Here is a 15145-nt window from a genome sequence, read left to right as displayed (position 1 = left end):
TTGGCCCAATTATTTTTTATACAGTAATTGGGCCAATTGTTTCAAGGCCGGCGTGTATCAATTGATAAGATTGGGTTGGACTCCATATTGTACCAACCTTGAATGAATCTTACTTAAATAGAGGTTGATAGCAAGCACTATTGCACTGTAAAAATTACATTGTGAATTAATTAAAAATTATTATTAGTATCAATTTTAAGATGATTATTCAAAAAATAATTTTTTTTTATTTAATGAGAATTCATGTGTTATTTATTCTTTTAAAAAGTAAATCATCTTACAACACTATTTTGCTAATATTCTATCTTGTTGAATAAAAAAGTATTAAATATAATTATTTTTATAAAAATATCAAAAGAATTAACAAAAGTGTATAAAAAATAGAGTCCCAATAAAAAAAAAATAATAGAGGCCAAACACAATCGTGAACCTCCACAAAGGGTTATAATCATATTTTTATTCAACGTACGCCAATAACCAATTTATTTGCGAAATGGAGGTATTCTTCTTTTTGATATGAAAAGTACTATATAAATTTTTACAATTAAAGAAAATTTGGTCAGTTAGCATTGGTTTCTAATTTAGAAAATCAAAATTGGTGTAGCAAATGGATTAAGCTAGATATAATACAACCATAATCTCCTTAAATAGATTGTTTTAAGAAATTAGTTCTGGTTTCGATTAAGGACACCCCGATCTCAACGAAAAAAAAAATCAGCCAGATAATGTAGAATAAAGTTAAACATGAACAAACACCAATAAAAGAATATTCTGACATTGTTTGATATATTTTCATTCCACAGTGAACATTGTACAATTTTCCTATGTGTAATAGAAAGAAAAAATGAAAGAGATAAAAAGAATTCAATTTACACACCTGCATAGAAATTTTGAGAATTTGCTGTGAAAAACTACCTACTTCAATGTATAATAAAGAAGCTACCTAGAACATGGACTAGGTTGTATGTGTCTACTCAGATAGTTTTTTTTTTAAGACCACAGTCACACGCACGAAAGCAGCAGGATGCGAAAACAATTTTGTGTTATGGTCAATCCCAAGTGCAATGTTAACGACACAGTGACTTCAAGTAGAATATAGTGGTGACCAGGTTCCAAAAATTATTATTCCGGATAAAGTATTCATTTAAAGAATGTCTAACGGGCATGTTTGGTTTGACTATTTTTTATTTTTATTGAAAATAAAAAATGATGATGAAAATGTATTTAGTTAAATTTTTGAAAAATATTTTCAATGAAAATATTTTCTCAAATAAATCAAAAACTAAAAACGATCAAATCTCATTTTCAGTGTTTTCAGTTGAATTCAGGAATCTCATTTTAGGTAAAATGAAAACACAATAATAAAGAATGTAATTTTAGCAAATCTACAAATATATTTTCTTTTAAAAACACATTTTTAATATTTTTATTTATTGAAAACAAAAAATAAAAAATAAAACCTAACATATTTTCAGAATTATAATCTTTTAAAAATAAAAATAGTTTTCAAAAAATAAAAACAAAAAATAAAAATACAAATTAAACACACCCTAATACACCTAAAACACATCTTTCGACTATGTATGCTGAACAATATATCTCAACTTTCAACATGTATCAGCAACAAATACTATTCGACTATGCTTATTATCATTATACCTACTTAAGAATAATCACTCAATTTTAGGTGTTTAAACATGATTATGAAGAGTATTATGCAACTAATAATTAGGATATGACAAGGCCCATAGACCCTCTCTAAGCTCGGCAAAGCTAGTATAAAAATGAGTGAATCTGTCGGATAAGAAGATTAATTCAATCTCAAATATTTCCTCTATATTCTTAATAGTTTTGAGTCGAATTTTCACTTTAATGTTGAAGTGTTTTTTTAGATATTTTCTCACTCTTTGACACTCATGCATCTTAAATCTCGACAATGAATTAAAAATAATAAATCCTTTAACACAATAGAAGATCTTCTGATAGAAAGACAAGTATCTAGTTCATTTATGACAAAAATAATTACGAATTAAATTATCAGTAAATACATGGTTCATATGCACTCGATATTTATCCATGATATTCTATATTTTTCATTACTTTTTGTTTTTCCTTCTGCTGGTTAAAAATTGGAAGTGCTGGAGCCCCATCTGTCCCTGTCGGCTCGCCGCCCCCTGGTAGTGTCTCTGTCAGCACATGCCTTTTAATTAGTGCAATGCAATGAATTGGGTGCATTTAAATATTTGCAGCCTTTTTCCACCAAAACCTAAAAATGATTGTCAGCTTTATTTAATGACCAATATTGCATCAACATCGTAGCATAGCATAGCATAGCAGCGTAAACGCAATCGAATCTGCATTCTCCACTCATCCATTTCTTCACCTGCATCCACCAAACCAAACCAAAGCACACTCTAGAGTGAGTCAAGTTCAGACCCCTTCATTTCCCTAAGCGAAAAAAAGTCTTCCCCAACATGACAAGGGCAAAGTTTTATCTCTTCGGTGATTCCATCACTGAAGAATCTTTCTCAGTTGGTGGATGGGGTGCTTCTCTCGCCCACCATTTCTCTCGCACGGTATTTATTCCTTGTAGCTTTAACCAACCACGTTAATTCCCATGAGTGCTTCGTTTTTGTTTTTGTTTTTGTCGACAATTTTAAGGTAAAGTTTACGTTTTTTGCAAATGGGGTTGTTGGTCTCAGGCTGATGTGGTGCTAAGAGGTTACAGCGGGTACAACACACGGTGGGCGTTGAAGGTGTTGGAGAGGGTTTTCCCTGGGTCACATGGCGTTGACGGTGGAACCGGAACAGCACCAATTGCTTTGACTGTTTTCTTTGGGGCCAACGACGCTTGTGTTCCAGATAGATGTTCTGCTTTTCAACATGTACCTCTTCATGAATACAAGCAGAATCTTCACTCCATTGTTTCCTTCTTCAAGGTAAATTAGTCTCTGTTGCTTGCAGCAAGTGTTTATTTAGATTAAAATGATTAGGCAAAAGTTGCGGTTGTAGGGTGTTGAAACCCGGAAAAGGGTCGGTCACTGACACAGTGATACTACTGTTTTTCAGTGACGTGAAAAGTTTATATATATTTTAATATAAAGTTTTGACTCTTGTGATAAGCGTGCTTTGGTTGCGTATATTGCATGTCACGAAAGGGTTAATTATTTGTCATTTGGTGGGGTCGAGTGTTATGATGATTTTCTGGTCAAATATGGTTGTGGGGTTTCACGAATTGAATGGGGAGAATTGAGAATTGAGATTTCAGAGGTGGTTTCAGCTAACACACGTGCGTGGCCGTGGGCATGGGAAGTGTGGTTGTTGTGTTTGCCACTTGACCATTATGATACGCTGTCATAAGGGACCCTGATTCTTCTTTGCATTATTTTTTTTTCTCTCTATTGGAGTGGAGTTTGCACGAGATGTTTGTGTAAAGTTTGCAACTTTTTAATTGGTTTTCTTTTGGGGAAACTGGGAAGGGTTAGTTGGAGGGAGCCTAACGTTGTTTTCACGACCTAAACTCTTTTGTGTCTTCTTTCTCGTGTCTTTCTTTGGCTCCCATGCAATTATATTATTCGGTTTGGTCGACCATGAGCTGTTTGGTAGGAATGGTAGCGTGATATGGGAAGACCCACATTTAGGACCAGAAGAATTGGTGCCTCTCCTTAAGGACTAAGACATCATCTTTCCATGTTACAGGATTAATTATTACGTGTTTATGCTCTTGATTAATCTTTATTTGATATGTAATTAAATTTTTAATTTATAAAAAAAATAATTATAAGTTATATAAAATAGATTGAAACTATATATGAACATACAATAATCTCTCCTTCTAACAGACTAAAGGCATCATCTGCCCCACATTCGAGAAGGACGGTTATTTCTCCTTGCGAGGCCCACGGGTCTAATGAATGCTTACATGTGTTACATTAAGTATTTTAGTTATTATATGGGAAGATACATATGTATAATGAATGTATGGACTATATTCATCGGCAAAAGTTTGAAAGGATGTTGTAGAGAAAAGTAGATGCTACTAGTTTGTTATGGATCGAGTACAAGTAATAAGAATTTAATTCCTAATGTGATAAGATGTGTAGATGTGTAAAGTAATAAACTAAGGATGGATTTGTCCTTGCATTGAAATTGAATAAGTTTATAAGGGGTATTTCAAGTGTGAAAATGCCTTTGTTTTTTTAAAACTTTATATGCACGTTCTCTTTTGTAGGAACTAAATCTAAGTTATAAATACCTTGTATCATAAAAAAATATTTTTAAATTCACGTAAAGTGTAAGAAATACATAAATTTATAAATAAAATATTTAAGAAAAATTAAAAGCATAAGACATGGATACACAATAATTTATTCAAGAAGAACATAACAAATAAAAATTTAAAGAAAAATTAAATTGTTAAAAACTCGGTCCTAACCTAATATAATTAGTGTTTTTAATCACATAGTTGATTGACAGAAATAAATAGTTTTTTTTTTAGGGAAAATAAATTTAGTTAAGGGGGGCATTCTAATTATTTTAGAAATTTAGTTTGAGAACATTTAATTTCTTTGTCGTTTAGATGATCCGGGCATTCAGCCATCTTGTGTATAGCAAAGCTCAAGAGCAAGTTGTCTCTTTGTTCACGAGACCAACGTTGGACGTTGTGCTTTGAAGTTTATGAAACGCTACTATATATCTTCTGGGCTTTACTGGATCGAGCAAATAGCATATGGAAGATCTCTGTTACATTTTCTCTATTTTGTCTTACTCCAATAAATGCACTTCCATTTTATCCATTATTTGCACTTGGGATAAAAGTTTCAAAAAAAGCAAGACCCATATTACACCAAAACAAAAGAAGCCTTCCCCTCACATATTCTGGACTAGGTAGATTAGAATCAGCTTGTACCTTTCGACATTGGAAAAATGAATTCGTGTTTGGTTCTATGGTCGAAAGTATGATGTGATTTTAGTAAAGATACGGATAAAAAATTAATTTTTCCTTAAAACCTTGGTTTAGGGAGAAGTAATCAAAAGTAGTTTTTTGTATTGGATTGAAAATTATACATTATTTTTTTTAAGATAGAAACATTTAAACATAAATTGCTTATTTTTAAATTAATTTTATTTGAAATCAATATTATAAACGTCCTTTCAAATACGCACAGAAATGAAAGCGGTGCTTGATGCTTCTATGCCTTCAATATTTAACTTTCCTGAGAATTAACCATTCTGATAATAATTTTATAAAACTTGTATAAAAAATGAGAATATGATATTCTTAAGCCCACATTCTTGGGGAATCTTTCTTGAAATCTTGAAACAAATGCCTCCTTGCAGTGGAGGATTTTTATTGTTTTTAAGAAGAAAATCAAATCAATGTATTGTTTTAATTGTAGTTTTCTTGAATAGATGTTAAAATTAAATATTGCAAGTTTTCCTTTGAAATGCAGAAGCGATGGCCCACAACTCTTGTTCTCCTTATAACACCTCCTCCAATTGATGGGGATGCACGTTGTAGGTACTATTTTATTGGCCCTTTGTTCCTCATATTGTCACTGCTTTTATTAGATTTTCTCCGTTTATATGATTTAAATAGAGATACAATACGATAGAGGATAATACTCGATCGAATGAGTTAATTTCTATAAATCTTTTGCAGATATCCATATGTAGAAAATCCACAGGGTCTTCCTGAAAGGACAAATGAAGCTGCTGGTGAGTATGCTAGAGCTTGCATTGCTGTGGCAGGAGAATGTGGAATCCCTGTGGTTGATCTCTGGACCAAAATGCAACAGTACCCTGACTGGAAAAAAGAATATCTACGGTCTCACAAAACTTTTACCTTTATATATTTTCACTTGCATCGTAGATATTTTTGCATCTTAAATTCTTAATTTATATCTTGCACTTATATTGACAATAGTTTATAGTTACCACTTATATTTAAAATGCTGACAAACATGATGGCTTTGTCTTGTAATACAACTGAATGTGTTTTTAATTGTGTCGTGTTATATCGTACTATAATTTTACGAGAGTATTGAGGTTTTCATTGCTGAATTGGTTTTTCAAGTTTATGCCATAATTGCCAATTTCGTAGAGTTTGCATTGGAAGAATGTCATTCTTTGATGGGTATGGTTTGATTAAAAATGCAAAGACTACTGAACTGAAAATTTAGTTACCTTCTGATGGTACAAACAATGTGATTTGATTTTTCCTACAACTTAGTTTGTATAGTGTGGATAATTAGAGCCTACACTGATTTCTCTATATGCAATTGCCTTTCTTGTTTTCTATAATTATGAATCCAATAGTGTGTTACATATGAAAATTTAGAAATTCGCTCCTTTGATAGAGAAAAAGAGCCCGAATGGAATGAGTTTGAGTATTGATTTTGATTATATATTTGGTTTTTATATGAATTTATGATTTTGGTAACTTAAATGCAGTGATGGTTTGCATCTTACTCAAAGTGGCAATCAAGTTGTTTTTGAGGAAGTAATCACAAAGCTAAGAGAAGAAGGCTTGAGTCTAGAATCTATACCAGTTGATCTCCCACTTATTGCTGATATTGACCCTAATGACCCACTGAAGTCATTTCTGTAGTAATAGAATGATACATTACAAAAGGGGTGCCTTTTCTAGGGGTTATTGTGCCTTTTCTGTAGTATTTGGATCTTCCTTTTATTGTAGCTATTCTCTGTAGAAAACAATGTGTTGGGTAATGTCTATTATTGGCCTGTCAAATGTTATTTCTGTAAAGGAGTTTTTAATTTTCTTCTTTGCTTGAATGTGAATGAACCAATATGAAGCGTTTGTACGTAGAATGCTAGATACATATTCTATGGCCTCAGAATTCACATGAAATAGAGCCATTTGGATATGGCATGGAGACAATAGTAGAGTACGTACTGGCAGGATATCTGAAGTCAATTTTCTGGTTGAAGTTTAGCTAATTGAGGTCAAATGAGTCCTCAGCATCACCTAGAATTTGTAATATGACAAAAAGAAAACTGTCTAAAGTTTGTTGTTAGAAGAAAGTATTATATGTGTTTAGATACACTTCAATAGCTTGCAGATAAAAAAAATCACTTCAATAACAACCAAAAACAGACTGGCATCCTTCCATATTGAGCTTCTGTGAATGTGAATTTCATAAACTTTAATTTCATGAGTTTACTAGTAGCCTTGGATGACAATACTTAATGCAAAACATTTACGGCTTACTCAGTTTTTTTTTTTTAAAGAAAATAAAATTTTTAATTAAAAATTTAAAAAAAATGTCTGAAGACTTGGAGAAATGCTGATAAAATTAAATTTTAAGGAATAATTAGAATAAAACTAAATTTGAAGTATCTACAATTGGGAAGTAAAGTTTAAGGAGTAATAATTTTCCTTATATATGTCTGAAGACTTGGAGAAATGCTGATAAAATATTAATGTCATGTTACATACAAGAAGTTTTATTTTGTTTTTGTTATTTTACAGCATTACATACAATGATATGTTAGAAGAGGTTCACCCATAAGCTTAGATTGTAAATAATTTTATTTTTATTACTATTTTTTTTGTGCAAATTGTTTCTTACTATTTAACTAGTCCTTAAATGTCATTAAATCTATAAGACTTTAGCAGTTACAGGAAAAATCAAGCTCGCATCTATAAAGAGAATGAGAATTAACTCTTACCATTGTTACCATTCCAAATTGGCAGTCATTTGGACTGTACTTGTGACTTGGTAATTATCACAATTAAATACATGCATTGTCAAAAGAGAAGGCAAATTGGCATATAAAGGCACATTGATTAGTATAAGAAAGATTAAAGAATGAATACATATAAAGCCAACCATCCAAATATCATGCATGCTCATGCACCATGCAACCATCATTCTTATTGTTTAGAAGACAAATAACTGATGTGCCAAACTAACGTGGTTTCCACATATCATCATCCATCACTATGATACACACGGTTGCAAAGAACGTTTTGTCGTTTGAAAAGTTTGACTAGACGCTATTTCGATGCTTTTGCATGACGTTTTGTTTGTATCGTCATGTTGTAAAGATACATATTATAAATTCTTTAGCTCATTTTCCTTGGTGCAAAATGGGTAAGATAAATTTGACTTAATGCTATTTTTAATCCCTTTGATATTATGATGGTACAGTTTTAGTTTTTCAAGTTTTAATTGCATCAACATTTTTTAATATTTTTTTCGTTTAAAATTAGATCCTTCTATCCTGATTTTTTTATGTGTAGAAATTAAAGATAATGTCAGAAAATTTATAAATTTTTATTTAACTAATTAAGTTAAATCTCCTTCATTCTATCCTAATTTTTTTTATTCCTCTACCCAGATTTTATTCAATACTTAATAGAATTAGTTTATAGGACAAACTGTATATGACATGATAGTGAATAGATAAAGTGTAACTGCTAAAAAAACAGTATTTAAACTACAATGACATAAAAATATACTCTTAACTGTTTTAAAGAAAAATACTCCAACTATATTGGCTTAATTGTTGTTTTCATATTTGCGCTAAATTAGTGTTTTTATGATAGTAATGGATATTGGACAATGCAATTATATATGCAAAGGATGTATTCCATTCTGAACAATTTAATGGCTTAAATATTAAATGGAGATCAATACTTCCGTGGACCACTTGTATAAGTTGTATGATTATTTGTGGAACACTTTTATAAGGGGTATATTATGGATCATTATTTGTGAGCTTTGGATTTATCTAAGGTGTATAATCTTATTATACATCCTCTTCATCCAAACTTTTCCTCTTAACTCTACTCTCCCTCCCTCTCTAGCAGTCTAGCTCCACCACCGTCTCCAGTGACGTTCCACCACTTCTAGTGACTCTCTCTAGTAATCTCTTACACACAAAAGCTACTATATAATCATCTCCAACCCATCTCCTTCGTTCCTCACCAAAACGTTAAAGCACAGATTCATTGCTTAACATAGTTGCTTTATCTATGACTCTGAATCATACACACTACTACTATGTTTTGAATTGAAAATTGAAGATGAGTCTTAGAGGATTTTTTGAAGATGGTGTTTCCATCGTCGCAAGTTGCACCACCCATCGACTCGACCTCATCAAAGTCTAAATGCACCCACTCCAATGCTATCGGAGACGGAGGTGGAGCTAGACTGCTAGGGAGGGAGGGAGATTTGATTTAAGAGGGGAAAGTTTGGATGCAAAGGGTGTACAATAAAATTATACACCCTAAGTCAATCCAAAGCCCACAAATAATAGTTCATAATATACCCCTTATAAAAGTGATCCACCGTAGTATTGGCGTTAAATGGAACCAAGATGATAGGACTTGTAAATGAGAAAAGACATGAAGGACTACATTGCAGTGTAGTAGGAAAACCAAAATCATATAGTTGTGATGTTTAAGAGACTAAAATGTAATTTAGTATTTAAATAAGTTGTGTACCTAAATACGGTCATCGTTTTGGTGGACCACCTATCAAGGTAATAATTGTGAGTCGCTAGATTGATGTAGTATCATGGGTCAGTTTACACTTTATTTTCAATCTCTTCCCAACAAATTTCTTCGATCATCCTTCTTTTCACTGAAGGCATTTCAAAATCCATGACTCCCACCTCAGACCCCTCGCAGCTCCTCTCTATTCTCTATGAATATTCCTCCACTGTAGACAGCAACTACTGCCTCCCCCCTCCCTCCATTCTCCGACATCCCCTTATATGTCCTTGTTGCACCATTCGCGCTAACTAACAAATTAAAGCCACATTTACCAACCCAAAGGAGCACTCGTCCATTCCCTTCCCTACCATACCCTAATTTCTTGTTCCATTTCTTTGTAGCTGAAAATGGAGATGGGCTCGACTAGGCCTACCGAGTACAACCCCAACATAAATGCCAAGTTCGTCAAGAGGAATGAGACAACGACGACGCCTTGGTGGACCACCGCGAAGGCACTGCCACGGCATGTTTCCATTTCATTGTTGTCTATCCATCTTTGTTTCTCTTTGATGTTCGTCTCTCTATCACTCGCAAACACATCTAGGTATGAATCTAGGCCATGGATTAAGAACAAGAGCAACAACCATCACAATGGGAAACAAATCTAGGCAAGGCTCCAATGGGTTCAACCGTTATGAATCTCACAACAACATTAGTTGCTCCAAATTTCTCTCCATGCTCCTCTTGTGGTAAAAATGCCTAAACTTGTAAAAGAGAATACAGATGCAAGATTTCCGGGGCATTGGTGTTGGTGTGGATCTATTCAGGCATCAACCCCTCATGGCAGAAGTCATGGGAGGGAAAAGGAAAAAAAAAAAAAAAAAGCTAAAGAGATTGCTAGAGAGAAGAGAGACAAGGTGGAGGTAAGGAAGGAAAAAGAAAGAAAAAAATGTCGCCGCCAACCGACAACGACGAAGGTGGTCGGGGAAGTTGCCGCAACGGTTTGGGGAATTTGGTGTGAACAAATTTATAATAACAGGATTATGGTTAAGAATTATGATTCACTACCATTGATCCACCTAAAATTGATCCCTAAATACACCCATGTTTTACTATACAAATTACGTAGTTACCTTTATTTTTATAGTAAAACTTAAATTATTAAATATATATGTTGCTATTCTTCAAACACCATTTAGCTATAGAATTCATTCTTCTGTTACAAAATTACTTGGATGGCACAAATTAATCTTACAAATACATAGCAACAATATGATTCGTTTCCCTCCGCAAGTAGCAACCTCAATGTTAAATCAATTCGCTTATCCCAAAATATAACTAACTCCTTGTCTTAACCTTAATGCATGGTTTGGTTTGCATCTTTTCTGGTGTAGTACCATCATTTATTATTTTGAGAAAAGACAAAATAAAAATATTGATACAATTTTATACTTAAAAGTTTGCTTTATTTTTTCAATCAGAATTAGCCATTCATTTTGGTCGCATAATAAAAATATTGATATAATTTTATACTTAAAAGTTTGCTTTATTTTTCAATTCAGATATTCGTTTCGGTCACATAATAAAAATATAGAAGTTTTCATAAAAAAATAAGTTATTGAAGTGAAAACTCTAACTTTAGTTAGAAAACAATACAATAACACCTAAGGAACTATATATACGTTTTGTTCTGGCTTAAAATGTTTTTTGATTTCCGAAATATTGTCATTTTTTTTCTTGACTTTTGGTCTTGTAATTTTTTTTATCGTTGTTATTTTAGTTTAATCCTTCTAATATTTTATTAATTTTAGTTCCTATAATATGTAAATGATTTGTCCTTTCATAAAACACAAATTTCTCTCGGGCTTGTCAATGATGCTTTGGGTCTGGACCTTCAGGGGTAAGTCTTCCAGGTTTACGTGGGCTTTCTTGAAATTCCAAGACCCAGCTCCAATAACTAGCATGGGCTCCATAACTTGAATCTTGGGCTGGAAAGCTCTTCAAAGTAGTTGGAGTTCCAAGAGGGCGAGATTTACAACTCGATAATAATAAGAGGAAGACAAGTGTAAGGCGCATCCAGAAGCATGATTTCAGTTTCAGCATATTTTCAAAGGCACGAGATGTTTAGAGAATGAATAATAATCTATGATAAAATAGTGCAGAGGTACAAAGTATTTATAGAGACACTTGATTAGGCTGAGTCTGCAGCGAAAAAAAAAAGTATTTATATCGTTTAGCGAGAGAGAAAGACTTTTTAGACATTAGAAGCCGTGTGACAAATTAAGAGATTGCGTTACAATATTTTAATCTCACTTGAGCAAAACATTCCGAAGTTCTCAAAACTAAACTTAAATAATTTTCTTGCGTTTTCCTCCAGTAACGGAGCCGTTAGGTACTTTGATGACTCGGTGAATACTAGGACGCAAGTTGCGACACAACTGCAAATCTATGTTGTATTTTTTGGTTTCCACAAATAGTAGATTGCATAATTTGAACAAGTATTCACTTCTTCCATGCTATTGGTTCATGCTGACCCCTGCATAGTTCGAAAAAGTTGCTATGCTTTTTGTCATTTGTGAGGCTATCTAACTTTCCAAACATGCCTTCGGACATTATCAAAAAAGCTGCGGCTAACGTGAAACATTATTATAAACCAGTAAGAACAGACGTCAGCACTTTTTTTTTATTTCTTTTTTTTTTTTTGATAAGCACAGAGATACCATTCTATAACCCTCTATTTGAAATGACTGAAGGAGAGTTGAACGGATACCAAGGAAAGGAAAAAAAAAATCAGAGTTAAACCTTTCGGCTCTTTGGTGATTAATGGTAGTATTGCTTTGTAAAAGAAGCAAGTATAACAAAGCAAGTGACGCTAGTTCTTTTTTAGGCCATCTCCATAGAAATGCTTATCACCTATGTCCAATTTCATTTGCTTTATAAGCACTAGTGCTTAATAAGATAGTGCCATTGTCTCATTGGAGCTTGCACTTATTTAGCACCTCTCAAGTACAAGTTGCTTAAATAAGCATGGGTTTTATATTTTTTTCCAATATATTAAAAAAAAACTTTAAAAAAATGTGAGTTTATTCGAGGGATACATTTAGTAGAATCTTTAAAGTTGTTGAGTTAGAAAGAATAGTTAATTAAGTTGTGAAAAGTAAAAAAAAATTATGTGTAATAATGAGATCCATTTAAGATGAGTAAAAAAAAGAAAAGAAAGATAGTTAAAATATCAATTTATTCATAGTTTTATTATCTTAAGAGAAAAAAAATTATACATGATATAAAAAATTTGATATCGTTATCTAATCACAATGATAAATTTATTAATTTTTATAATAATTATTTTAAAATTATATTAACAACCAATTATAATTAGAAGATAATGTAAACATTAAATTCTTAACTAACAAGTAATTAATAAGTAGTGGTATATCAACAACACTTCACATAGTGTTTCATTGCTTGAGTATGTAAATCTAGTCTAAATAAGGAGAACTTGTGTGTTTGTTGGTTAGAATTGAATCTCTTAGAAATTCCAACATCATTGATAATTGATAAGTTAAATACGAAAAACATGTTTGGAGTTGTCTATTGAACCATTTTCTTGGTTACGTGAAAAATAATGAAAAACGGTGCATCTTTGAATTTGACATCAATTATAAGAATCGATATTAAGATTATAGTATAGGTAAAAACTTTCTAATTGTTGAATTTTGTCAATTTCGGACAGAGTGAGTGAAAGCTGTAGGTGGGTGGTGTGTTAGTGTGTTTGGTGAGCACATGGTCATGGGGTGCAGCATGCTCCACGTCGTCCCATCTTGTCACAGCACGAGTCATGCCATGCCTATGTATGTTATGTATGTCTCTGGGTTTGGTGTGAGGCGGTGACTCCTCAAAGCTCAGAACACACAACAATAAAAGAAATGGAACATAGTTACATTTGCCACAGACACCTATCTAGCTAGCTAGCTATTAAGAATGCAAAGCAAAGGATCAAAACCTCAGAGCGCACTCTCCCACCACCACACCGACCCCAACCTCCACCGCCACCGCCCTCGACCCCTTCCACGTCATCTCCTCCTCCCTCTCCCACTTCTACCCCCTCGCCATGGGCGGGACTCTCTTCTTCAATTCGGGACCGTGCGAGGTTGCTGGGCCCCAGGGAAGTTTCTGCGTTTGGAAAAAGGGGTTTTGCCGTACCAACAGAGTGTTGGTGGGGTCGCTAGAGAGTACTTTCGCGTGAAGGATGAGTGCTTGGACAACTTCAAGAGCTTCTTGTTGGACCAATCTGGCTTGAACTTCACCGTTTTTGAGGCTCTTGGTGCCTATATTTGGAGGGCTAATTAAGTCTCATTCACTATGATTAAAATTAACTTTCAAGAGTTAACTGCAGATCCTCTCAGTTACACTTACACATTATACATCAGAACATATATTTTGGTATCAACAGTTCATTCTTGGTATAACATAAACAGGTCCTAAGTCAATCTCTTAATAGCAAATAATGTTCTTTCTAGTATTAGGATAAGTTGATTGTTAGTTTATTTAAGTACTATTGGAAATAGTAGAATTATGCTAAGTAGTCTTTACATATTAAAAAAATAAAATCTTCAGATTGGTCTCTAAATTTTCCAACATACCTCAATTCTGGACTGAAGTGATGAATATTAAATATTTCAAGGATTACCTTAATAATTTTATTATTTTAGAGATAATAGTATTTTGAGGACTAAATTGGTAATTTATTCAATTTTTCGATTAAGTTGTCAGAATAAGTTTACAATTTATTCATCGGATTATCAAGACCCACTCTCGGTCTTAATTAGACAGTTTCCTCTAATTTTGTCATAAAAAAATAAGGTAAGGTACATGTTAGATGTCATGATTTTAATTAAAGGCGTAGATACAGTAAATTTTTTCATCCCTTACATTTTGTTTGAAACTAATGTTTCGCTAAATTTGTCCCTTCAAATACAATGAAGAGAATGATAATCTATTCAATTACCTATGATGATAGTCTCCAATTGTTATTTGCCAAGACAGGGTCAAGGCCTTGGGAATCCAGGCTCATGAAAAGGTCAAGTTTGCATACTCAATTAACATACGGAGACTGGTAAATGTGAGCATATCCTTAAAATAACGCTACAATTTTTAACATTAATCTCAAATTTTCTTCTTCAAATGTGAGCATATGATTGGAGAACATAAACCTTTTGTCTCGTGTAGATGTATGTTACCCCTTGCATCTTGCATTTTCACTATTTGAATTCTAGTTTTACTCGGATTGCCTTCGGCTCAATGGATTCGAGTTAAAAAAATTATTTTCCTTTTGACCTTAATTATAATATTTTTTTAATTAGTTTACATTCCTTAAAAAAATAATTAAGTTAGTTCATTGCATTAAATTTATAAATTATTCATACTATCATTCTAAAATTATTCTTTTCTTACATTCCTATCCATTTAATTATTTTTATTAATTTTTAAAGAAAAAATAATTAAATCAGAATATGTAAAAAAAATAATTAATACATTTAAAAATAAAAAAAACAATCTAATTATAAAAAAGAATAAAAAAAATTTAAAAAAGGATTTTATAATTAAAGATACATGAAATAAGAAACTAAGAAGATCTAGTAATTCCAGTACTGTGTGACAAGAAGAATTAGTGTAACGATC

At 32.6% G+C, this 15145-nt stretch overlaps 1 protein-coding gene across 1 annotated transcript; it reads left to right on the top strand.

Moving 5' to 3' along the window:
• Positions 1–2231: 2231 nt before the first annotated feature.
• Positions 2232–6866, top strand: LOC114386779 (GDSL esterase/lipase At5g45920-like). Its single transcript, XM_028346824.1, has 5 exons — positions 2232–2576; positions 2703–2939; positions 5454–5521; positions 5663–5827; positions 6454–6866. Exons 1-5 carry the CDS (start codon positions 2475–2477, stop codon positions 6608–6610), a joined length of 729 nt encoding a protein of 242 aa, XP_028202625.1. The 5' UTR covers positions 2232–2474; the 3' UTR covers positions 6611–6866.
• The last annotated feature ends 8279 nt before the right edge of the window (positions 6867–15145 follow it).

The sequence above is a fragment of the Glycine soja genome, chromosome 15 (assembly GCF_004193775.1).
Source record: "Glycine soja cultivar W05 chromosome 15, ASM419377v2, whole genome shotgun sequence".
NCBI classification, from domain to species: Eukaryota; Viridiplantae; Streptophyta; class Magnoliopsida; order Fabales; family Fabaceae; genus Glycine; species Glycine soja.
Note: the sequence above shows the minus strand (reverse complement) of the source record. Positions and strands in the feature narration are given on the sequence as shown.

Coding starts and splice junctions, on each gene's coding strand:
- LOC114386779 (XM_028346824.1), top strand. CDS start 2,475: ATGACAAGGGCAAAGTTTTATCTCTTCGGTGATTCCATCACTGAAGAA. Junction 2,940..5,453: donor CCATTGTTTCCTTCTTCAAG/GTAAATTAGTCT, acceptor TTTGAAATGCAG/AAGCGATGGCCCACAACTCT. Junction 5,828..6,453: donor TGGAAAAAAGAATATCTACG/GTCTCACAAAAC, acceptor ACTTAAATGCAG/TGATGGTTTGCATCTTACTC.